The 23,775-nt window shown below is 42.6% G+C and overlaps 1 protein-coding gene across 3 annotated transcripts in view; it reads right to left on the bottom strand.

Annotated features, from left to right (window-relative positions):
• Positions 1-287: 287 nt before the first annotated feature.
• Positions 288-23,775, bottom strand: part of FAM149A (family with sequence similarity 149 member A) — a 52,872-nt gene continuing 29,384 nt past the window's right edge. For 2 of the 3 annotated variants that reach the window (XM_066236980.1, XM_066236981.1), the window contains exons 4-14: positions 21,314-21,456; positions 19,411-19,536; positions 18,153-18,323; positions 16,561-16,751; positions 15,604-15,758; positions 11,899-12,002; positions 11,278-11,487; positions 7,809-7,929; positions 5,327-5,455; positions 4,585-4,663; positions 288-2,238 (exon numbers count right to left, since the gene is read on the bottom strand). In XM_066236980.1, the coding sequence (XP_066093077.1) occupies positions 2,165-2,238; positions 4,585-4,663; positions 5,327-5,455; positions 7,809-7,929; positions 11,278-11,487; positions 11,899-12,002; positions 15,604-15,758; positions 16,561-16,751; positions 18,153-18,323; positions 19,411-19,536; positions 21,314-21,456 (1,503 nt within the window). In that variant the 3' untranslated portion in view covers positions 288-2,164. The remainder of the gene's footprint in view (positions 2,239-4,584; positions 4,664-5,326; positions 5,456-7,808; positions 7,930-11,277; positions 11,488-11,898; positions 12,003-15,603; positions 15,759-16,560; positions 16,752-18,152; positions 18,324-19,410; positions 19,537-21,313; positions 21,457-23,775) is intronic. The other variant, XR_010726207.1, reaches the window with a different exon arrangement.

Below are 23,775 nucleotides of genomic sequence, written 5' to 3'. Positions count from 1 at the left end.
AGTGTAGGATGCATATCCATCCTTTACTAAGAAGTCAGGACTGATTAGGTAAAGACTTGAAATTACTTAAAATAGCCGGAATGGTTGTGAGAAAGCCAGGTGGGTAGACATGGCACAGTTGACGGTTACTACGGACCAGAGAGCACTTAACTCCAGATGCGTAGGAACAGGGGCTTCAGAATGCCTGCAGGTCTAGAAATTCCTCACATTTGACAACTTCAAAATTAAGATGGACATTTTCTCTTGAAAGCTTTTATAGCTAATATTTAGGGATGGTTAGAAAAGTCTTTGTGTAGGTGACTAGGCATTAGGAATATTACCTACAGTCATGGAACTGTGGCCATCCAAAAGAGCCAGAGATACAATGATCATCCTCATGACTACTCCTGAACAAGGCCATTACTATAGGAACTGAAATAGAGAATGGGGAGGAGAGATAAGGTTCTAGGGTCATTTTGGTTTTGTCACCCTGTGATCCAGGACAACACTAATTCCAGTCCCAAACCACTTCTTAATTTCCAGACATCTGTAAGTGGGCAATGATCCTCTCTTCCTACAACCAGAAATATATTTGAAAATAATTTAGTATATATTTATATGATACATATATATTATAAAGTTTCATTTTGGATTAATAAAAGTTAAGTTGATAAAATATAATTTTCTGATAGAAAAGAAGAAATTATGGGAAGTTGGGATCTGAGAAGATCAAAATGAGTCCAAGAATTTAAATGACCACAAAGAAAAACACTGAGGGAGGGGAGGAAAAGAGAAGTGACCCTGGACCCTTGCCTTCAGTTGGCCACTTCTCCTTTGCATTCTCCATTCCACTCTCCATATTAATATCAGACAGGGCTGCTCGCTCTGAAGCAAAATAAAGCAGGACAGGAGGACGGAGAGAGGGAGGAGCTGCTGCTTTAGACAGAGGGAGCGGGGAGGTTTTATGTCCAGAGGTGACATCTGAGGAGCAATCAGGTGGTTGACAAATGAGGCAGATGCTGCTACAAAGCCTTCTCTCCAACGGACGAACGCTTCAGGTGTAGACGATCAAGAGGAAACCATATGCAATATATTTTAATTATGTTTATAGTAATTACTAAAATCAATCGATTTTAAAAATCAATAAACTGGGGATACTCCTAAACAGACTGCCTGAATTTGAACATGAAAACTAGCAAAACAAAGTGACCTGGGAGACTTAGCCATGGACATTGCTCAAAGAGGTTCAGAACTAAACGGCATTTGTAAAGGGTGTGGGAAAGTCAGCACAATGACTCGAACAATCTGAATCCTCATCACACTGGCAGATTGCACCAAAGATGACTCTGTTACTGTCTAAGGAAGGAAATAATGTCTATCGGTGAATAGGATTTTGATAGAACAATGGAATGAGACTCAAAAAATACATCAAAACACAATGTTACAAAATGGCATCTTAACAGAAAATATACTCTCATATATTAAGTAGTGTGTGAATACATACACTATGTGTATGTCTGTGTAGAATAGATAAAACAATGGCTTATGAACATACATTAGATTCTTCTGAGCAAAGCCTAAAGAATCCGTATTGAAATGCTTCCCATAAAAAAGACTGGTGAGGGCCCTGGCCAGTTGTTTCAGCAGTAGAGCATCGGCTCGGCTTGTGGAAGTCCCGGGTTCGATTCCCAGGCAGGGCACACAGGAGAAGCACCCATCTGCTTCTCCACCCTTCCCCCTCTCCTTCCTCTCTATCTCTCTCTTCCTCTACCGCAGCAAGGATTCCATTGGAGCAAAGTTGGCCCAGGGGCTGAGGACGGCTCCATGGCCTCAGCCTCAGGTGCTAGAATGGCTCCAGTTGCAACAGAGCAGCGCCCCAGATGGGCAGAGCATCGCCCCCTAGTGGGCATGCCAGGTGGATCCTGGTCAGGCACATGCAGGAGTCTGTCTCTCTGCCTCCCGCTTCTCACTTAAGAAAAATCCAAAAAAATACCGGTGAGTTATACCTGTATTCTGTTTACAATGACAAATGTTCAAAATTAAGTTGTTTATTTGTCTGCATTTCTCTCAGATGATTTAATGTCTCAGACTGTCAAACAGATACCTAATATAATACTTGCTCATCTATTTTCCAAGTGATGAACGGTGTGCTCCAGCACAGTGCTGCAGTTCTGGTGAAGTGACCTCAAGACGCCACTTGAAATCTCTTCCTTAAAGTCAACGTTGTCCTCTGAAAAGATTTAGGTGGATGCTGTGAACCTGAAACACCAACCAAGAAATAATTCTCATTAAAATGTTCAAAATTCCAGCTCGCAAAAGGATTGTTTTGTATATTAAATGCAGATGATATTTTTTAAAAAAGAAAAAAAATTATTTTACTGTCATTTTTGCACAAATCAATTATGTGCTAAATCATGTCAGGTGCCGTTTGGGGGTCCCAAGAAGAAGGCAGGGTGCTCCTCCGCCCCCATACTCCCCCCAGGAGGCCAGGAGGTGGCGTGCAGGCTCTGGGAGCATTCTCCCTTCCACTTCACAGGGGCGAAAGCAAAGTCAGCTCCTTTTCTCTCTTTTTTTCAGCCACAAAAACAATATGGTGGTAAGTTCATAGCCCCAGATACTTTTTGATGTGGAAGCAAAGGTAAGAAAGAGACCACACGCTTACTTGTCAGAAATAAATCCTTTGAAATAGAGGAACTTCTCTTACTGTGCCCTCTGTCACTTCCATAGAAGTGACCGTCAGCAGTAACAGTTGTCACAAGTTCTTGAGAAGAGATTACACAGACTTAGTGTTTGGTGAACAATTAAGAGTGCAGAGTTGAATCAAATTCAGAGCCCGTTCTATCCCTTCAGCGGGCAGGGGGGTGTCGCCTGGTTTGGTGGGCACATCTGTTCACCACTCTGGTGTGCCCACCAAACCAGCCGGCACCCCCCTGCCCGCTGCAGTCCACGTCTCCCACGGAATTCCTCACAGTCCCTCCAGGCCCCGCAGTCAACGTCTCCCACGGAATTCCTCACAGTCCCTCCAGGCCCCGCAGTCAACGTCTCCCGTGGAATTCCTCACAGTCCCTCCAGGCCCCACAGTCCACGTCTCCCACGGAATTCGTCACAGTCCCTCCAGGTGCTACAGTCAACGTCTCCCTCGGAATTCGTCACAGTCCCTCCAGGCCCCGCAGTCAACGCCATCCCCACGATCGCAGATATCAGCCTCACTCCCTTCTCTCTCACATCCCGCAGGATGTTCCTCCTGACTCGGTGGCTCATGTCCCCTCCAGGCAGGCTCTCTGCCCCTTTGCCGACCTGCATACCCAGCTGGGTGGCCCTGCTCCCCACCCCTCCCTCGGCATCTCTCACACTAGACCGGGACATCCTTGGTGTTTGACTCTCCATCTCATTGAGCACAGAACTTGGCACAGAGTGAGCACTCAGTACACTGTGACTTAATTATTTTTTAAAAATTAAATGTATTGGGGGACATTGGTTACATTGTAAGTTATTAATAAACAAATTGGATGTCTGCTTTCCCTTTGACCATCTATGATAATGTTGACAGCAATACCTGATAATACAGCGTGGTTGCCTTTTGGAGAAAGAACTGTTGTCACTGACCATGACAGCTAACAATGCGGGGGAATGTATAAGGAAAAAAAAAAAGCAACAGAAAGGACAGCAGCAGAGAGCTATCAAGCGTCGGAGAAAATCTCAAAAGGCTAACGAATCTCTGACATCATTCTGCTAGAGAACAACAGAAGGGCTGATGTAGACAGTGATGAATCTGTATTGTTCCTATGCTTACATTCTGCTAAATTTATTTTGAAATTATAATATATGAATTATTTCCCTTAAAACAGCAAATTATCCTTTACATTTCAGATTATCTATCAATATAATATATAGGTTCATGATTTTGGCCAAACAATGTCTGTCTGGCATCTAGCTAGGACCCTCCACACATTTTCCAATAATTGTTTTATCCCCCCAGCCTGTTATAAAAGAAGAACCCGAGGCCCAGGGAGGTTTAAGCACCCCAAAGATTGCTCAGCTAGCAGGTGGCAGACTCCACAGTGACACACGTCATGACAGTGCCACGTTGCCTCCTTGAACAAAAATGTTGATCACAGTCTGAAAATTAAAACATCATTGGATTGAATTTAGACTGGAAACTTGATTCTTCAAGGAGCATACTTATCTGTAACACTCTGTGTTTAAAATAATTAGAATATATGTGTGATTTTATTAAGCATTTTTATAATTAGATCTTCAAAAAGACTCTAAGAACAGGGTTTAGAAGAAAAGCATCAAAGGTGACAGCCAAAAGAGACACTAATTTCTCCTAAGATTCACAAGGCAGCATTTCCTTGCCTATTAGGGTGAGGCCCCAAGTTAATTAAAGGCACTGGGGCGTTTTCCCCTTCACAACGAACAACAGCTTGTCTTTGCTTGTCTTTATAGAGAGTTCTGAGGTCTGGCCAGACACCGCTAACCCTTTGTATTCCTTCTGACAGGGCCAAAAACAGTCCTATCAAGGTCGACAATCTTCAATTTCTCTTTCCCAAACTTGAAACTTCCCAAATTACGCCATTTTATTTATACCCAGAGAACACTGACCTGCCAGAAAACCTTGACCTGTCCAGGTGTGTCCAGCAAACTCCATCAGTGTCAATGAACCTTTCTGAGGCGGGTCTGACTGTTAGAAGAAAAATAAAATGAAGGATGAGTTTTACTGTTTCAGATACTTTTTCCTTGTATGACATATATTTTTACATTCAATATTATTTTTTTGCTAGTTTCAGGTGTAGAGAATAGTGGTTAGACAATCACCTACTTTACAGCACGTTCCCCCTGATATGCCCAGTGCCCACCCGACACCACGCAGAGATATACGAGAGTATTGACAATGTTCCCTAGGCTGTACTTGACATTCCCTGACTATTCTGCAAGTACCGCTCTGTACTTCCCAGTCCCTTCACCTCTCCCACCCAGTCTCCCAGACCCCCTCCACTGTCAACCACCACTCTGCTGTTCTCTGTATCTATGAATCTGTTTGTTTAGTTTACTATGTTCTTTAGACTCAAAATACACGTGAAATTCTATGATCTTTGTCTTTTTTTGTTTTGTTTTGATTTTTTTTGACATGTCTTTTTTTTTTTTTTTTTTAATTACTTCACTTAACATAATACTCTCTAGGTCCATCTATGTGATTGCAAATGGTAAGATCTCATCCTTTCTTATGACCTAGTAATATTCCATTGTACATAGTACCACCACAACTTCTTTATCCACTCGTCTATTGATGGGCACTTGGATTCAATATTTTTTAAAACCAAAGTATAGTTAACAGAGAACTTACCCGAAATGTGTGGGTTGTGTTGGGCCTTGAAAACTGTTCCGTGGTCAGAGATCTTTCTCGAAGGGGTGATCGCTCTACACTATCAGGTACTGCACTTAACACACGGTTTTGCGCATGCCTTCCTCTGTACTAAATGAAAGATAATATGTTCTTGTTTAAGTGAAATCAGTCTTTAAAAAAAAAAAGAAATTCTATATATGCTTCATTCACTTGTTTATTCATTCACTTGCTTATTTGAAGACATATTTATATATCGCTAAGTATAAGGTCCACTAAGCATACATAGTAAACATTATAATTATGTAATTGCATTATTTAGCCTGATAAAATGGTAGTGTCCTAATCGATAAATATGGATTAAAAACCTTAACCACACCAAATTCTTAATTTTAAATTATAAGAAAACATGTAATTCTGCACTTGTGAAGCATCAGACTTTTTTTAAAGGTGATGTTTGCCTTCTTTTATGATTTCACACTAACCCTCAATATCTATATTCTAAAGTTGAACATTAAAGCTTTGCCACTCAGAGCCCTGGCCGGTTGGCTCAGCGGTAGAGCGTCAGCCCGGTGCATGGAAGTCCCAGGTTTGATTCCCAGCCAGGGCACACAGGAGAAGCGCCCATCTGCTTCTCCACCTCTCTCCCTCTCCTTCCTCTCTATCTCTCTCTTCCCTTCCCGCAGCCAAGGCTCCATTGGAGCAAAGTTGGCCCCGGCACTGAGGATGGCTCCATGGCCTTTACCTCAGGTGCTAGAATGGCTCCAGGTGCAGTGGAACAATGTCTCAGATGGGCAGAGCATCGCCCCCTAGTGGGCATGTCGGGTGGATCCTGGTTGGGCACATGCAGGAGTCTGTCTGCCTCCACCCCCCAACCCACCCCCCACCTCTGCTTCTCACTTTGGAAAAAAAACAAACAAAAAAGAGCTTAGCCACTTGGGCCTTCTGGGAACGGGTTCCACTATTGTGCCCAAGGAGGGAATGCAAGAGAAAACTGCCTCAGTCGATTGTTCTCTGAGTCTCTGTATTCTCACAACTGGGGTCCTTCTGTGTTTGTAAAGTAGACACGAGCTTCTTATATCAGAGCAGAATGTGCGGTCCTTTCAAAATCTGGTCACGCATATTACTGGCAGCAGAGCTTCCCCAGACCTTTTGCAACTGCATGGTTGAGTTGAACCTGGGTGAAGAAGATGCCGCCTCTACATCGCAATAAGCATGGTCAAGTTGGCTATAAAAATGAGAGCTGGTAAAAATGGCAGGGGAACCTTAATATGTGCCAGTCACCCCTTACCATCTGTACATTCATTTAATCCTTACAACAACTCTTTGAGATAAACATAATTGTTGCCCTTTCATAGATGATAAAATTGAGGCCCAGAAGATGCATTTGTACCAAATCATTCAGAGTCTGTGAGGCAGGACTCAAACACAGATCTACCTGGCTCCTGACTGCACCTTTGTGCTCTTTTCTTCACCACACCACCCTGGCCGTCAGATGTTTCCTGGACACCCAAACTTTCTGATTCAGTTCACACCATGTTTCTATTTCTCAAATAGTGAATGAACCCTCCCACTCCCTGTAAATTCTCATAAGCTACTTACTTTTTTTCTTTCTTTTATTTTTTTTACAGAGACAGAGAAATAGAGACAGACAGACAGGAAGGGAGAGAGATGAGAAGCATCGATTTTTTGTTGTGGCACTTGAGTTGTTCATCGATTGCTTTCTCATATGTGCCTTGATGGGGGGGGGGCTACAGCAGACCGAGTGACCCCTTACTCAAGCCAGCGACCTTGGGTCCGAGCTGGTGAGCTTTGCTCAAACCAGATGAACCTGCGCTCAAGCTGGCGACCTCGGGATCTCGAATCTGGGTCCTCTGCATCCCAGTCTGACGTTCTATCCACTGCGCCACCACCTGGTCAGGAAGCTATTTACTTTTTTTTTTTTTTTTTTTTTTTTTTTTCATTTTTCTGAAGCTGGAAACAGGGAGAGACAGTCAGACAGACTCCCGCATGCGCCCGACCGGGATCCACCCGGCACGCCCACCAGGGGCGGTGCTCTGCCCCCCAGGGGGCGATGCTCTGCCCATCCTGGGCGTCGCCATATTGCGACCAGAGCCACTCTAGCGCCTGAGGCAGAGGCCACAGAGCCATGCCCAGCACCCGGGCCATCTTTGCTCCAATGGAGCCTTGGCTGCGGGAGGGGAAGAGAGAGACAGAGAGGAAAGCGCGGCGGAGGGGTGGAGAAGCAAATGGGCGCTTCTCCTATGTGCCCTGGCCGGGAATCGAACCCGGGTCCTCCGCACGCTAGGCCGACGCTCTACCACTGAGCCAACCGGCCAGGGCGCTATTTACTTTTAAGAGCACATTATGGAGACATTTTTATGTTAATGATTTCACTCCAAAGTATCAAGATTATATTTTGTTTATTTATTTTCCAATAGACTAATCTAAATGGTACATTTAAATATAATGAAATCTGTCTTACAGAAACAGGGCGAGATCCGGGAAATGCTACATTCTGTTCCACAGCCTCAGCGCCTATTGGGGGTAGCCTGCTCCGTGAGGTTGGGCCTGGTTGGGAGGACACGTGGTCGATGGCAGTTTGTCTGTAAACACAACAACAGGTAACTGAGCACCAAGGTGCCAAGACAAAAGATAGATCTTACCACAAATTCCTAACCTGAGCTCTTCATCACAGCCTGCTTTCCAAAAAAAATAAGCTGAGTTTCACGAAGACAAATGTGGAGAGGGGACTGACCACCATTCCGGTCACCTTCTTCTTGCTCAGCAGTGACCATCAACCTGTTTGTACTGAGTGAAGAACAGAGGGGTAATCAAAGATCTAGTTCCAACCCTTAAGGCAGTGGTTCTTAAAGTGTGCGCTCTGGTGTGCCCTAGATTTCCAGGTGTGCCCTATAGTATTCCAGAGAAATATGTGCCTGTTGGGGACCAAAAAACCAACAGGGTTTTGGGAGTTTAGATTTTTGGGGGACAGAGGTGTGGTGAATTGGTTGTGAGCTGGCAGTTTGCCCAACCCCCACCTCACTTGCCTGATCAGGTTGCAAAAGGCTGTTAAGCTGTGGTGCTGGATTGTTTACACTACCCCTCCTGTTCCCCGGAAAGACTAGAGGCAAGTTTCTTCTATCCTTTGTTTGGTGTAAAGTTAAGATGATATGTATGGTGGGGGTTTTCTGCACTCAACACAAGAGTAAGAAGAGAGGAATTCTTCAATGTATTGATGAAAAAATGAGTTTGCCTTTTTAAATATATGCCCAAACATTGAAGAAATCTCTAGGACACATCAGGCTCATGTTTCTCATAAACATAGGAATGAAAAAACTTAACACATTTGTGCCAGGACCTGCCAAATTTACTAAATCTTACTAAGAATGTATCTATATATATAAAAAGATAACTTTTTTGTCATTTTTTAACAACCCTTTTTTATGAATTCTAAAAAGCATAACTCAGAAAATGTAACATAAAAATGTTTTTTAATGTCAGAATAAATTTAATTTTGTCGTATTTATTTCATTTAATTACCATAAAAGTACGCTTGGACTTCACATTTTTTTTCTTTAATATTTGATTTAATTATTATAACATATTTCTCAGATATTTGTATATAGTGTGCCTATAATTACTTGTAGGATTTTTAAATGTGCCCCAACTTCAAAAAGTTTGAGAACCACTGCTATAAGGGATTGACAAGTTTTTGAAAAACACATAAAGAGGTTAAAGTACAATGCGATGTAGTTTAGATCATATGGTGTTATGGCAGATGGTTCTGAATGTAAGCACGGTAGAAATTTAGGGAATAGAGCGATTGATGAGGATAAAATTAATCAAAAACGTTCAGGGCCTAGATTCGAAACACCACAGAACTTCATGTAGAGTAATTAAAAGGAAGGGCAAAATGTGTTTTTTAATGGGAAAACTAAATATCCTGAAAATGTCAGTTATTCCTACGTTTTCAATAAATTTAATGTTGTGAAGTCCAATGTGATGCTTTTATAAAACATTTGACAAGCAGATTGTATAGTTTATTGGTCAGGATGGCTGAGTAAATTTTAATTAAAAATTAAAAAAATAGTAATGACAATAGGAGACTTTCCCTATGAGATGCTAATCTTGAAAAAATTAAATTTTCTGGTTCATGCAAAAAACTACAGATGCATAGTCTAGAAACATATTCTAATTCACTTACTTATAATAATAAAGTGAAAATTAAAATAAAACCATTTTTGACCTATCAATTTTTAAAATACACTTACTACCCAGGTTTCTAGCTAAAGGGAAAAGATATACAGCTCTGTGTATCATCAGTGGGACGATAGATTGGGAGAATCATTCTGAAAAAAACTTTGAAAAAATATTTAAGAGCCTTAAAAACATCCCTAACCTTTGATCTGGTAGCCTTAGTTCTAGGACTGCAATTTAAATCACAAGGAAGCAATTTAAAGACATCCTTATTATAATTTACATAAAATGCTATCTATGTATATTTCACATTATAATAATGAAAATAAAGAAGAAACGTCTCACTAATAAAATAATCACATACCCACATGATTCTATTTTAGCCATTAAAATCATGCTTTCAAAAATATATAATAATATGGAAAATATTAATGTTAAGATAAAAGAATATAAAAAGTGCTACCTTCTAAAATAGTAAGATAATGTTAATATTAGAAAAAGATAATGGAAACAAAAGAAAAGAAAAAATATAGTTATAGACAAAATTGTTAGTAAATTTACCAAAAGTTGTCATTTTTATATTTCTACATGTTGAACATACAGGTGATCTTTGATTTCTACTCATATTTTTGGCACGTCTTAATATTCCACGGTGAACTTGTAGTGCTTAGATAATTAGGAAAAATAAATGCTTTTCCAATAAAAGGAGAAGACAGAGCACGCACAACATCACGGAGGTATGACTATGCACCCTGGTGTGTTCGCAGAAAGAAAGAAGACGAGTCTGCCCAGAACCAAGGTAGGAGGCCAGGGGAAATAGGTACACCTAATCCAAGGCCATGTCATAGTCCCCAAGGCACAAACAGCGATTGATTCTTGGTGGGACAAAAAAAAAAAAAAAAGAATTCCTCTTTCAATGGCATATATCACAGATATAAAAAGAGTACATAAAGTCTATACTTGGGTAATATTAAAATTCTACAGGCTGGGGAGGCGTTAAGAAAGAGAGTGTGAAAGGTCCTCTGAGCAGGACAAGAAGGAAAACCAGGTGTCTACAGAAAGGGAGGGAGCGGGAGAAAAGGGGAATGTACAGGCGGAGGCGTCTGAACCTATTTCAACAGGAAACAGAGAAAAGGTTGGATAGTGGATCCTGGGGGGGGGGGGGGTTGGGAGGAGGAGGAGAGAACCGGCAACACGCTACTAAACCCTGGCACGGGCAGGCGAAGCCTGGGTCCCAGGCAGCCACCGGGAGAACGGAGGAGGGAGAAGGATCCTGAGAGAATTAACAGGGCCGACCCAAACAAAGCTGCACATTTCAGTTTCAGCCTGTGAAAGAAACACTGGCCCATCACAAAGCTGAAAGTGGTGTTCTGTAACTCATCTTGAAAGAGTCCAATTCCTGGCTAAGCCCTGGCAGTTGCTGCTGCTTCCCGAAGGGGCAGGGGGCCCTTTAATAAGTCCCCCTCCCCGGTGCTGCCGAAAGCCTGCGCTGGGATGGGCCAGGCAGTGTCTCCAGAGCTAGACCACACGGTGGAGGTGCCGGTAAGTCACATATGCAGCTAGGCAGACGGCTGAAACAAAATCCATGTTAAACATTCAATTCATGTTAACATTCAGATGCATGAACTACGTAGAATAAGTGTCCACATACATGTGATAGAGGATGCAATGTCTGGAGTAATCCATGAGCCCTAAGCGACAGGGGTCTCTGTCCCCCGTGACCTTTGGTTTACCACAAGAGAAACAAGACTTACAGTTTGGTTCCCCTGAGCACCTCCTCACTGTCCACGCTGGGGGTTTTCAATCTCTGTGTGTCTGAGGGAAGAGAAGGCAGCCTCCTATGTGCCGGTGTTTTCTTGGCAGGAGTCTGTGGTCTGTGAGCATCTGAGACCCGTCCCAGCCGGTGGCGGGCCCAGGCAGGTGCGCTGACCCCTTCCCCCAGTGACTTGTCCTCGTGCTCGTTCCTGGGGGAGGGAAACCAAGTTAATTACTCAGATGCAAGCTCTGTGACAACAGGGGACATTTGCCCATTACCAGACACCATCTAGGATAGTGAGTGCCTCGCTCTCGGAAGATACTCCTCTATTTGTTGAAAGGATAAACAGTCTATCATTTCCAATTCAGCTTCAGTATCAGTGAAGAATCATCGACAGGGAACACAGTTTCTTCTTGTTCGTGATCAAACAGTATAATCCATAAAATTAAGAATTCACAGCTGCCCCAAACAAATACTAGAACAGCGTGTTCTTATTCTGACGCACTGGCTGTGTCTGTCCTGCCCTGGGGGTGACTCATTGTCTCATGCCCTCTGTTGTCTGGGTGCTCAAGTGTGTCCAGCACCAGGAGGAAGCGAGGGGGTTGTATCTTATACGTACTGTGTCCTATCTGCAAAATAGGTAGGTCTCTGCTGAAGCGGTTTTGCTTGAATTGTCATCACACCGTTCAAATCACCATAAAAGTTGTTGGAGAAGCGATGAATCTGAGAAAAGTAAAAACAATAAAGATGAAAAAGCATCCAGTGCCGTTGCAATCACGAGTGCCTGTCAGGAACCCATGGGAAACAATGGCACGTTCAAACTGGCTAAGTGGAGGAAAACTTAATAAAGGGGCCAGATTTTATAAAGATGTGGGGAGCTACATGAGCAAGGAACAGCTTAACCCCCGAGGCTTGTTACAGTGGGGACACGCGCCCACACTCGGGCCCTGAATGACAAGGGTAGCTGCATGGAGAAATGCCACCAAAACACTGTGACTTGGCAGTGGGAGAAAAGCCAAGCCCAGCCTCATTCTTCTCTCCTCTCTGAGCTCCGTCCAGCAGCTGCCGGGAGAGGGAGCCAGCCAATGTCACCTCCAGGGCACACGGGGTGCAGACGGTGCAGAGAGGTCTGGAGAAGCAAAGCAAAGGCGCGCCACCTCCTAACAGGTCACTTGCTTTGGCCCTTGGCTCCTAACCTGTCCTTCACAGCTTGACTCCTTAGCTTCCAGGAACAGCATGACAACCTGGGGAAAATCCAGGCACCAGACCCCCAAGGTTTAAATTTGGATCCCAATTCTAACTGCTTCTTGGCTGGTGATCTTGGGAAGTTTTAATTTCCTAAACTTTAAATTGAGAAGAGTAGTTTGTACTTCATAGAATTATTATGGGAATTAAATTACATAACACTGGTGAAAGCATGAAGCAAGGGCTCAATAATCAATTCTTTATTTAAACCCTTAGTATGTCCAACTAGGATTCAAAGTAATATTTAGATCCAGACAAAAAGGATAGCTGAAACTAGAATTCTATTGTAGTTTATGAACAGACGTAGTGGCCTGACCAGGCAGTGGCGCAGTGGATAGAGCATCGGATTAGGACGCAGAGGACCCAGGCTTGAGACCCCGAGGTTACTGGCTTGAGCATGGGCTCATTTGGTTTGAGCATGGCTCACCATCTTGAGCCCAATGTCCCTGGCTTGAGCACGGGCTCATCTGGTTTGAGCGAAGCTCACCATCTTGAACCCAATGTTGCTGGCTTGAGCACAGGCTCATCTGATTTGAGCATCGCTCACCATCTTGAGCCCAAGGTCGCTGGCTCGAGCAAGGGATCACTCGGTCTGCTGTAGCCCCCTGGTCAAGGCACATATGAGAAAGCAATCAATGAACAACTGAAGGGCCGCAACAAAGACTTGATGCTTCTCATCTCCCTTCCTGTTTGTCCCTATCTGTTCCTCTCTCTGACTCTCTCCGTCTCTGTCACACACACACACAAAAAGAATAGATGTAGTGACCACACTCACATCATCCTCATGTTAAACATCATAAAAAGAAATATTAGAGAATAAATTAAGATCTATTGTAATTTACCACCAGGAGCTTTGACTATTTCAAAATAGGTTCTATTAGTATTTATTTTTACTTCTAACTGTGCTGTCCACTAATTTTCTTTTAGCATTTATCCAAAAGAAAACCTCAAAACTGATGCAGAAAACACTTTTTAAAACCATAAAAAAGTTATAAAACCACAAAATATCTGTAAAAAACTGCTGAGATTTAAAATTTTCCCTATTTCTCAGGTTTATTTATTTTGCCTGATATTTAAATGTATTTTCTATGTTGTTATAAACTGTTTGTTTTTATGCAATCATACTGAATATTTTAATAGGCAAAGTGGAAATGATGTTGAACTCGTTAGAGCAGTTTTAACAGACCAAAATTACAACAAGCCAGCAGCAGTTCCAAAAGCTTCTTTTGAGCAGCAAAAGCAAAGAAGACTTATTGTAAAAGGCTTCACACTGGAGATAAAGCAATCCTATTAGAAATTTCTGTTTCAAACCACTGCTCCCTGAACTGCACGTCCTGCTCAGGCCTGGTCCTTCCATTCTTACAAAGATGTTCTGCTGATTTGCTCCTGTGCTATTTCTGCACCTGCCTTGAATATCCTCCCTTTTCTTTTTCAGCTTAGCAAATCTTGCTTACTGTTTAAGATTCAATTAAGGTCTTACTCTACTATGTGAAGGGTATACTGTTTTTCCTTTGACCCTACATCATTTATAAGCTAAAGGACATCTAATTATTATAATATAATATAATATAATATAATATAATATAATATAATATAATATAATATAATAATATATAATTAGCATCTAATTACAATGCTAAAACTAACATTTTTATTGAGTGCCTACTCTATACCACACAGTGTCTCGTCTCGTTTCATTCTTACAGCTTCCTAACCTCATAGATCCCACAGATAATGAAACAGAGGTTTGGAGAGAAAGAAACTGACTTAAGACCACAAAGCTAATACTATATCATGATGTCAGGCTCCAAACTTGTCATCTATACCCAAAGCTCAGTCTCTCATCCACTCCACTATCTACAAGATTGCCTCGTCTTGCGTTGAGTGCATGTGTGCGTGTAGAACTGTTTGGCATGCCTGGACTCCCTCCAACTAATTTCTAAGTGCACCCTGAGATCAGGAATCCTCTCCTACCCTTCTCCTCTGCTCCCCTGCACAAGATGGGCTGTGTGAAACATGCAGAGTCCCAATTCCTGAGCACTACTGAAGGTCTCCCATGAGCAAGCTTCACTGTCACGAAGTCTTTGAGTAAGAATATAATTCACGAAAAATGTAATGAGTTAGTTAGTTGCCAGGTTCTGCATTAATAGCTCTCATATATTTGCATGATTTTATCTTCACCACAATTCCTTGGACAACATAGTATTATCTTCTTAGAACACTTGTTGCACACCATTCACAGAATGTATCTCATCTGACTTGTTTTATATCTTTTCTTTTGCCAGGTGAGAGACTATGCTTTCTTTATCTACATATCTCTTCAAAACACCTAGTACAGTTCACTTAATACAAACTCAATAAATGTTGAATGAACCCAATATACACTCGTTGACTAATTCTTTTATCACTTTGATGGGAGGAGAGGAAAACATCTGTAACCTAAAAATTGGCTAGAAATATTGAGGGAAATATTCTTTCTCATCAGAAATATGGACACAGTTCTATAGCTCCAAGCTGATAGAAAGTTTCAAACTTGAGAGCCTGCATTCTATTAAAGAATATAGTGATTTGCCTGACCAGGCGGTGGTGCAGTGGATAGAGTGTCGGACTGGGACACAGAGGACCCAGGTTCAAAACCCCAAGGTCACCAGCTTGAGCATGGGCTCATCTGGTTTGAGCGTGGGGTCACCAGCTTGAACCCAAGGTCACTTGCTTGAGCAAGGGGTCACTTGGTCTGCTGTAGCCCCCCCCACCCCCAGTCAAAACACATATGAGAGAGCAATCAATGAACACCTAAGGTGCCACAACGAAGAACTGATGCTTCTCATCTCTCTCCCTTCTTGTCTGTCTGTCCCTATCTGCACCTCTCTCTGTCTCTCTTTTTATCTGTCACAAAAAAAGAATATAGTGATTCTATTAAACTCTATGAAATAATTATTTTTAAACCTTAGTCTTATTAACCAACAGACCCAAATATCTTGAAAATAAAATTTAATAGATAATAGAATGGCAGTCTTGACAAACTGAAGCCAAAGATGTACAAACTGAAGGAAAGAGAGAGACCAGTGGAAAGCGTTACCTGGTGTGGATTAAGGTGGGAAGCCAGGGAGATGCTTCGAGTTTCAAAACTTCTGGAGGAGGGGACACTCGGCACATCAGTGTTGGTACGGGAAATAAGCACGTGTGAAGATTTAGTCTCAGCTACTTTTGATTTTTCTTTCTGTTTCTTTCTTCCTTTGTCAACAGAAAATACAATATTATTAAGAAACATGTTACCAAATATATGTACTTTAAAATCACTGTTCAAAGAAAATATTTGTTCTTGAGTTACCAAGAGTCTGCTATGGTGACTGAACCGTCCTACAAAGAGCACAGACCCCACAGAGCAACTGACTGATACAACATTTTTCTACACGCACATAACTATGTGTCCAGCATTGCAGTATTAGGTAGAAAATTAAAGATTATATACTGAAGCAAGAAAGAGTCTTGGCTTTTATAATATCTCTTTGTTTGGAAACAATATTTAAATTGGCATGATTATTACACTACTATAAAAAATTGTGTATGTAACACCAGTCCACCACTAACATTTCTACGATTTGTTTCTGCTCAATCTCAAGTATATAGTTTAAAAAAAGATTTTATACAGTTAAATGAAGTAATTATTAAATTACCTGGGTTACACTTTACTTTACAAATATTTACAAATAATGTTATAAACAATGAAAAACCAATAATCTCATTATTAGAGATTAGTAAAGTGAGTTTGGGGTTTTTTTTTTAACCCTAATACATTTTTTAAAAATGTGACCTCTAGCTTCTTTCTTGTGTATTTCTGTGGGGTTTTTTTCCAGAGTACGTATAATTTTTACAACTCAAAGAGAATAATGACCTGGCTGAAGGGATTCAAGATCACTTGTAAGCAAAGGCAGAACACCCACGTCTTCCCTCTCACCCCTGTCCTGTCCTCGATATTGCCAAGTGTGGGGCGGAGCACATGCTGAGAACTGTCCCAAGTTCTACAAATAAGTACCTGTGAGTGCAAGTTCCCACTGTTTTCTCATCAGCGCTCCCAATGTCTCTACCAGGTTTGTCCAGACGTGATCGAACACTTCCGCAGCCACGGCGTCCGTGATGCAGTCGTGAGGGGACACGGGCGGGAGTCCGTGTTTACGCTGTGTCCTACAGTGGGGGGCTGATCTTGGTTCAAGACGCTCATCGTCACTAGGAACAAAACCCATTCTAATTACTAAAAGAACCAGGGAGTAAAGGTGATACTGCCTATCTATCTAACAGCATGCACAGACGGACGTTCTACACATGCAGGATGGGGAAGGAGGTTTACAGTTGTGGGTACACAAAACACAAAGTTTATTCTTGTATTTGTATTTATTCATTATTGTATTATTTGCCGTGTCAACAACTGTAAACCTACTTCTGCCCCACTCTCTATACATAAACGTAACATTTCTTTAAATACCACATGGTTATGTTTTTGTTTTGTTTTGTTTTTTCTACAGAGACAGAGAGAGAGTCAGAGAAAGGGATAGACAGGGACAGACAGACAGGAACAGAGAGATGAGAAGCATCAATCATTAGTTTTTCGTTGCGCATTGCGACACCTTAGTTGTTCATGGATTGCTTTCTCATCTGTGCCTTGACCGCAGGCCTTCAGCAGACCGAGTAACCCCTTGCTCGAGCCAGCGACCTTGGGTCCAAGCTGGTGAGCTTTGCTCACACCAGATGAACCCATGCACAAGCTGGCGACCTTGGGGTCTCAAACCTGGGTCCTCAGCATCCTGGTCCGACGCTCTATCCACTGAGCCACCGCCTGGTCAGGCTATGTTGTTTTAATGCAGGGGTCCCCAAACTTTTTACACAGGGGGCCAGTTCACTTTCCCTCAGACCATAAAAAAAACTATGAACAAATCCCTATGCACACTGCACATATCTTATTTTAAAGTAAAAAAAACAAAATAGGAACAAATACAATATTTAAAATAAAGAACAAGTAAATTTAAATCAACAAACTGACCAGTATTTCAATGGGAACTATGGGCCTGCTTTTGGCTAATGAGATGGACAATGTGCTCCTCTCACTGACCACCAATGAAAGAAGTGCCCCTTCTGGACCACCAATGGAAAGAGGCGGCAAGAACCGGATAAATGGCCTCAGGGGGCCACATGTGGCCCGCGGGCCGTAGTTTGGGGTCCCTGTTTTAATGTATCAATTTTCAATCACAAGGTAAACTTTTAGTACATAATATTTGTAGCTTTTGTTTAAGAACCATATATGCATTTAGTGCAGAGACTGGACCATCCCCTTTGCCTGGAAGCCAGGTATAGACACCAAGTCGGCCGGCAGCCTGTCCATGTTCACAGCACGCGAAAGGCAAGTCATGCTGTCTCTCTGTGTCAGATCGTCAAAATGGAAGGGAAGTGCTTCTCTAACATATATATTTCCTCCTAGAAACCTAACAACTTTTGAAGCACAAAAGAATGGATATTTTTTTCTGGATAAGTGAAATATACACAAAACACTAAATCAGCATATAATCAAAATAAATACCAAATGAATTCATATTATTAAACTATTAAGTCAACATCAAATAAAATTTTATTCACTCTTCTTTTCTGTCAAAAGCGAAATACTCTTCAATCTTTCCATCCACGTCATAGACCTCTTCCTGCAGTGACGAACATGCTGCTAGGCTGGCCATCTCTGTGCAGTCAGGACCCAGCAGAGCCGGGGCTGCAAGTGCTGCTGGGAATATCTGAGAGCCGGAGATGCACAACCTATGGGAAAAGCGAATTCTCCATGAGAGTTTGTAGAATGTCAAGAATACAATGTTTGCATGATCACGGTAGGTCTTTAAATTATCCATTAGGCAGAGTCCAAATTTTAAAATCACTAAATATTAAATTTAACAAGCCCTTATTCTTAGAAAGCAATATTTTCAATGCCGGCATCATTAGACATTGTAAGGGCTTCCTGAAAGTTTAAATAAGTTTATGAGTCTGTCTGCTCTTGACTACGCTATAATAAAAGGATGTCATGGCGCCATCTCAGATATGTGCGCCTGGCACAGAGGGACTCACTGAAGTCTGTTAGTGAGCCAAAGGAAATGGGAGTTTCTTTCCTCTGCTGCTGCTGCTTTGGGGCTCAGGGTCTCTCAGTTTTGATCTTGCATCTAGCTCACATTTCAGAGGTTTTTCAAAACAAAAGTTGAAAAATTAACTCCCTTGATATCTGTATTGCACACACATACACACTCACTTGTTGTCATGTCATCATGAGTTTAGAATCACAAGCGTCTTGTGAAAAGAATGCTCTATATCTGCCCTTCGTTGAAATCTAAACTTCCCAAGTGATGGGGCCAAGGCTCTCGACTGAGATAGACATGAAAAGTATAACTTGTGGAGCCAAGGCTCTCGACTGAGATAGACATGAAAAATATAACTATCGTGCAATTAAAAATACTTTTTGAAAGCAGCTCACGGCCCTGGCCAGCTGGTTCAGTGGTAGAGCAGTGGCCTGGCATGTGGAAGTTCTGGGTTCGATTCCTGGTCAGGGCACACAGGAGAAGTTACTATTTGCTTCTCCACCCCTCCCCTCTTTCTCTCTTACTATCTCTCTTCCTCCTGCAGTCATAGCTCACCTGATTTAAGCAAATGGCCTCAGGTGCAAAAGATGGCTTCATGGCCTCTGCCTCAGGTGCTAAAAATATCTCAGGTGCCAAGTAACAGAGCAATGTCCCAGATGGGCAGAGCATCCCCCACAGGGGGCTTGCTGGTCGCAGGACTCTGTGAGTCTGTCTCTCGGCCTCCCCTGCTCTCAATTTAAAAAAAGAAAAGAAAAGAAAAGCAGCTCCTAGGAACTTACTGTGTGCTGTTGCTGTTGTGTTCAGGGGCCTCTGAAAAGGGTTCATGGACCACAGCACGAGGCTCACTGCCCTGGAAGTGGCATACCCCTTCATCAGTTGGCAGAATGATCTGTCTTCCTAATACTCTGCAAGGTTTAAAAAAAAAAAAAAAGAAAGAAAACAACTAATATTGTTTATTGCAAAAGGAAAAAGAGTTTTGCAATTTTGAAAGTCATATACGGTACTATTTTGAAAGGACATGCAGGAAGCAATGAGGTACATACTGTACATGAGAAGCATCGTGGTGACAGAACAAACACAGGCCTTCAGGGAGAGGCCACTGACGAAGGGACCCGAGGCAAAGCTCTCAGGCTTTCTAAGCTGCTGAGTTCATTTGTTTGATTGTGGATGCAAGACAGAACAGGAGCAGGAACCTTGTAGGACCAATGAGGGGCTCAGAGATCGTGTCTACCAGATCTTGACATCTAGGGTAATGCCGGGCACACAGAATTTCTCTATAAATGTTAACTACTATCTACGTAATGAATAAAAATATATAAATATGTAGGCTTAGCTTATGTTCTTCACGATCTTTTCTTTTTCCCTTCCCTCATTTTTTTCTTAACTATGTGAGTCAGCAGTGACAAGAGCAGATAGGTATAAGGTCCTCACACTTCAGTAGATACACAAGGCCTAGGAGAGTAAGCACAATTAATATCTAGTGGACATATTATACTCTTTAAGGCAGGAGGATTTTTTAAAGGTACCTAGTTGAGGTCTCCAGAAGACCCACTGGGATCTGCAGGAGCAGTCTTATATGTTCCCAGAGATAATACAGAGGAATTCTGAATAATTTATATGGATTTTCCCCCTAAGTAGTTTGAGTAATTGAAGAAAGAAAAGCTTCCCTTTATATTCAATTTATATTGTTGATCTTTAATATGAAAACAATCATGAACAAATGATCCTTCCTACATAAGGAATCTTGGTGCGATGGTAAGGTTCATTCATCTAATGATTCAGCAAATAATCACTGTCCCTCCCCTCCCCCACCACGTGTTCTGCTCTCGGCACCGAGGACACACACACAGGGGTGGGATTCAAATAATTCAACAACCGGTTCTCTGCTCCACTGACTGTTTTAAGTATAAAAAAATGATATGCTGAAAGGTAATTTATTATTTCATGCATTTAATACTTAAATAGGAATAATAAAAGAGGCACACAAAACTAGATTATAAGAAAGAGTTTTAAAATATTAATAAAAAATATTAAGTAGTACCTGACAAAAAACAATAAAACTTTTATTTAAGATAGTTGCATTATTGCTTTGTGATTGGTGTCCTCACTTGAAATTTTTTTCACCTATGGACGGAATGAACATTACTACGGGCACTTAGAATAAGCTGTTGGGCAGATGAACGTTAAAAAAGAGTAAGGAATGTCAATTTGTGATTTCCACATTGTGTGGCTGCCCAGGTGCCCACCTTAGAGAGAACCCTGATTCCAAGTGCCATTTTAACAACTGGTTCGCCGAACTCAACAAAAAACTGGGTATCAGTTCTGCTGAATGGGTGAGAACCAGCTGAATCCCACCACTGCACAGGTATGTTGTTCGCATACTAGTAACTGTGAAGGCAAAGGGCAACTTTTATCCTTCTTGCATTTGTCGTGCATGTTGTGCTTTTCTGAGGATCAGTTAAATGTGCTTCTCACATTAAAATGCACTTGAGTACTGAGATGTCTCAATATTTCCTCAGATGCCATTTCAAAGGAGGCGACTGCTCAGAAAAGGGCATGTGTTCTCCATAGATATTCTGACCGTGCGAGTGTTTCAGTCAAAATGCACTCATTACATTCAACACGTCGGGATGGGCAGTCCTCCAACCCATCCCGGGGAATGGCCACGAGCAGCCTCCCTACCTCAGATGGATGGACCGTCTTGCCCACTGGCTGCACTCAGCCATGAGGTTCTGGGTCTGAGGGCTCACTTTCCCTTCAAATAACATTTCCTCGACCTCCCAGAATAACTGCTGTACTTTCTGTGCGCTGATTTTGTCAAACTCCTGAAATAGAAATGCACATTTAGTCACAAGACTAACAGTTGTAGAAATACCAGCTCCACAGTCAAAGACGCTGACATATTTACAGCGCCCGTTACATAGGAGGGAGTATGACATGACAGGAAAAAGCGGTCTTTGTGGTCAGACACACCAGTCCTGCGATCTTTACTCTTCTGATAAATTTCACCCCACTCTGAGCCCCAGTGTCTTCAACTGTGAAGTACAGATCATCTCTACCACATGAGTTATGAGACATATTGAAGATTTTACATATGTAGCTATAGGTCTAGGTATACATATTGACACAGACCTTGACGTAACTATTCCGACCTCCACACACCTATAGATCTATGCACACACAGACATGTATCCATATGCACACAGATACATGTCCCTCATATAGCCGGGTGTGAGGCGCCTAAGCACATCTGAAAAACACACACTATTTTTTTTTCCTCCGATGATACTACTGAAAAGGCAAATTACTTTTATAGAAATGGCCATTCACATTCTTGTAACCAATGGAACAAATCCCAAAGCGTGGTTCTTAGCATGAGGCTGGAGTATTAATTCCTTCCTGCCTGACCTAAAGAGGTTCCTGGGCTGCCATGCAAAATGGGCGAGAGAACCTTCCGGCCTGTGCGCACGTCCCCAGTGGTTGGGAGGCGACAGTCCCATAGCCCTCAGAACCAGGGAGGGGAACACAGACGTCACAGCTGGCAGAACCAACACGGACCGGGCAGCCTCCAGGGACGTGTGAACCTGAAACACAATCCACAGCTCAGAGCAACCAAGGGCATATACAGTCTGACATGACTGAGCCAAACGGTCTATTCAGGACGATTGCCACAAAATGGTATTTCATATTTTCTGTGTTACTTCTACCTTCCAGCTGATAATAAACTAGTTTTCCAGGTTGTGGGGGAGTTGAATTATCACTTTTAAAATGCAAATTAGGAGAAAATCAGTAATAATATTTGCCTCTTAGAAGGGGACTGCACTGGGTAGCTGGGCCCCAGGAAGGGGTTTACTTCTAATATTCTCTCCCTTGCATTTGGTTGCTTTTGCTAATATGACTTATCAAAAAACAGATGAAAGTGTTTCAAAGCAACTGCAGGTTCTGGAGTAACGTAAATTCTATAAAAGAAAGTCCTAGGAATCTCTCGGGCTAATGACATGAAAAAGTCCTAACGGCATCCCAGGATCTGGCCAGCAGGAAGCAATGACTCTCAGCCTACTTCCCGCCGGCACACACGGCACACACTCGTGAACAGCATGTGCGTGGGGGTGGCAGGGAGGGAGAGGGCGGCGGAGGCTGTTTACCAGAAGTGAGAGTCACATCTTATTGAAAGAAGTCCTGAGTGATTCAGAGCTGACTCCCCCCCCCCCAAGCTATGATCGCAGGAGGGAGAGGAGACACGGGCAGTGATGAATGCAGAACTGCTTTTGAAAGAGAGCCAAGAAAAGTAGAACACGAGCAAAGCACAGGAGGTAGAACATGCACAGTGCGATAGCGCCGGCTCCTCCCGGCCAAGGGCGTCACAGAAAGCCGTGCCGGGCTTCTGAGGGGCACTACAGGGGTTTAACAGACGGGAGACCGCGCCGTCTGCAGCCTGCCCGACAGAAGCCTGAGCCGTACACTGGAAACTCGCCCAGCTGAGCATCCCACTCCCGAAAAGGTCAGAAACAGGGTAAGAGCTAATCGTTTCCACAAGTTAGAAGGGGAAAGGAAAACACCTTCGAAATTCTCTAGTCACGGTTATTTTTTAGTTTTTCTTCTCCCAAGTGCTCCTCTTATTTAAAGCCTTACTGTCAGCATCTCTCCTGAATTTCCAGCCACAGAGTTCAAACAAGAAATAGTAACACACCAAGGCCAAGGGGGAAGAGGTAGGAAAGAAACAAAAGCCAGGGGTAGTCAACCTTTTTATACCTACCGCCCACTTTTGTATCTCTGTTAGTAGTAACATTTTCTAACCGCCCACTGGTTCCACAGTAATGGTGATTTATAAAGTAGGAAAGTAACTTTATAAAATTTATAAAGCAGAGTTACAGCAAGTTAAAGCATATAATAATAATTACTTACCAAGTAACTTATGTCGAATTTTCACTAACGTTGGCAGAATAAGTCTTTATAAAACAACCTACTATAGGCCCTGGCGCCAGTTGGCTCAGTGGTAGAGCGTCGGCCTGGCGTGCAGGAGTTCCAGGTTCGATTCCCAGCCAGGGCACACAGGAGAAGCGCCCATCTGCTTCTCCACCCCTCCCCCTCTCCTTCCTCTCTGTCTCTCTTCCCCTCCCGCAGCCAAGGCTCCGCCTCTGGCG

Source organism: Saccopteryx bilineata, chromosome 6 (assembly GCF_036850765.1).
Source record: "Saccopteryx bilineata isolate mSacBil1 chromosome 6, mSacBil1_pri_phased_curated, whole genome shotgun sequence".
Taxonomy (NCBI): domain Eukaryota; kingdom Metazoa; phylum Chordata; class Mammalia; order Chiroptera; family Emballonuridae; genus Saccopteryx; species Saccopteryx bilineata.
The sequence above is the reverse complement of the archived record's forward strand: the minus strand, read 5'-3'. Positions and strand labels throughout refer to the sequence as shown.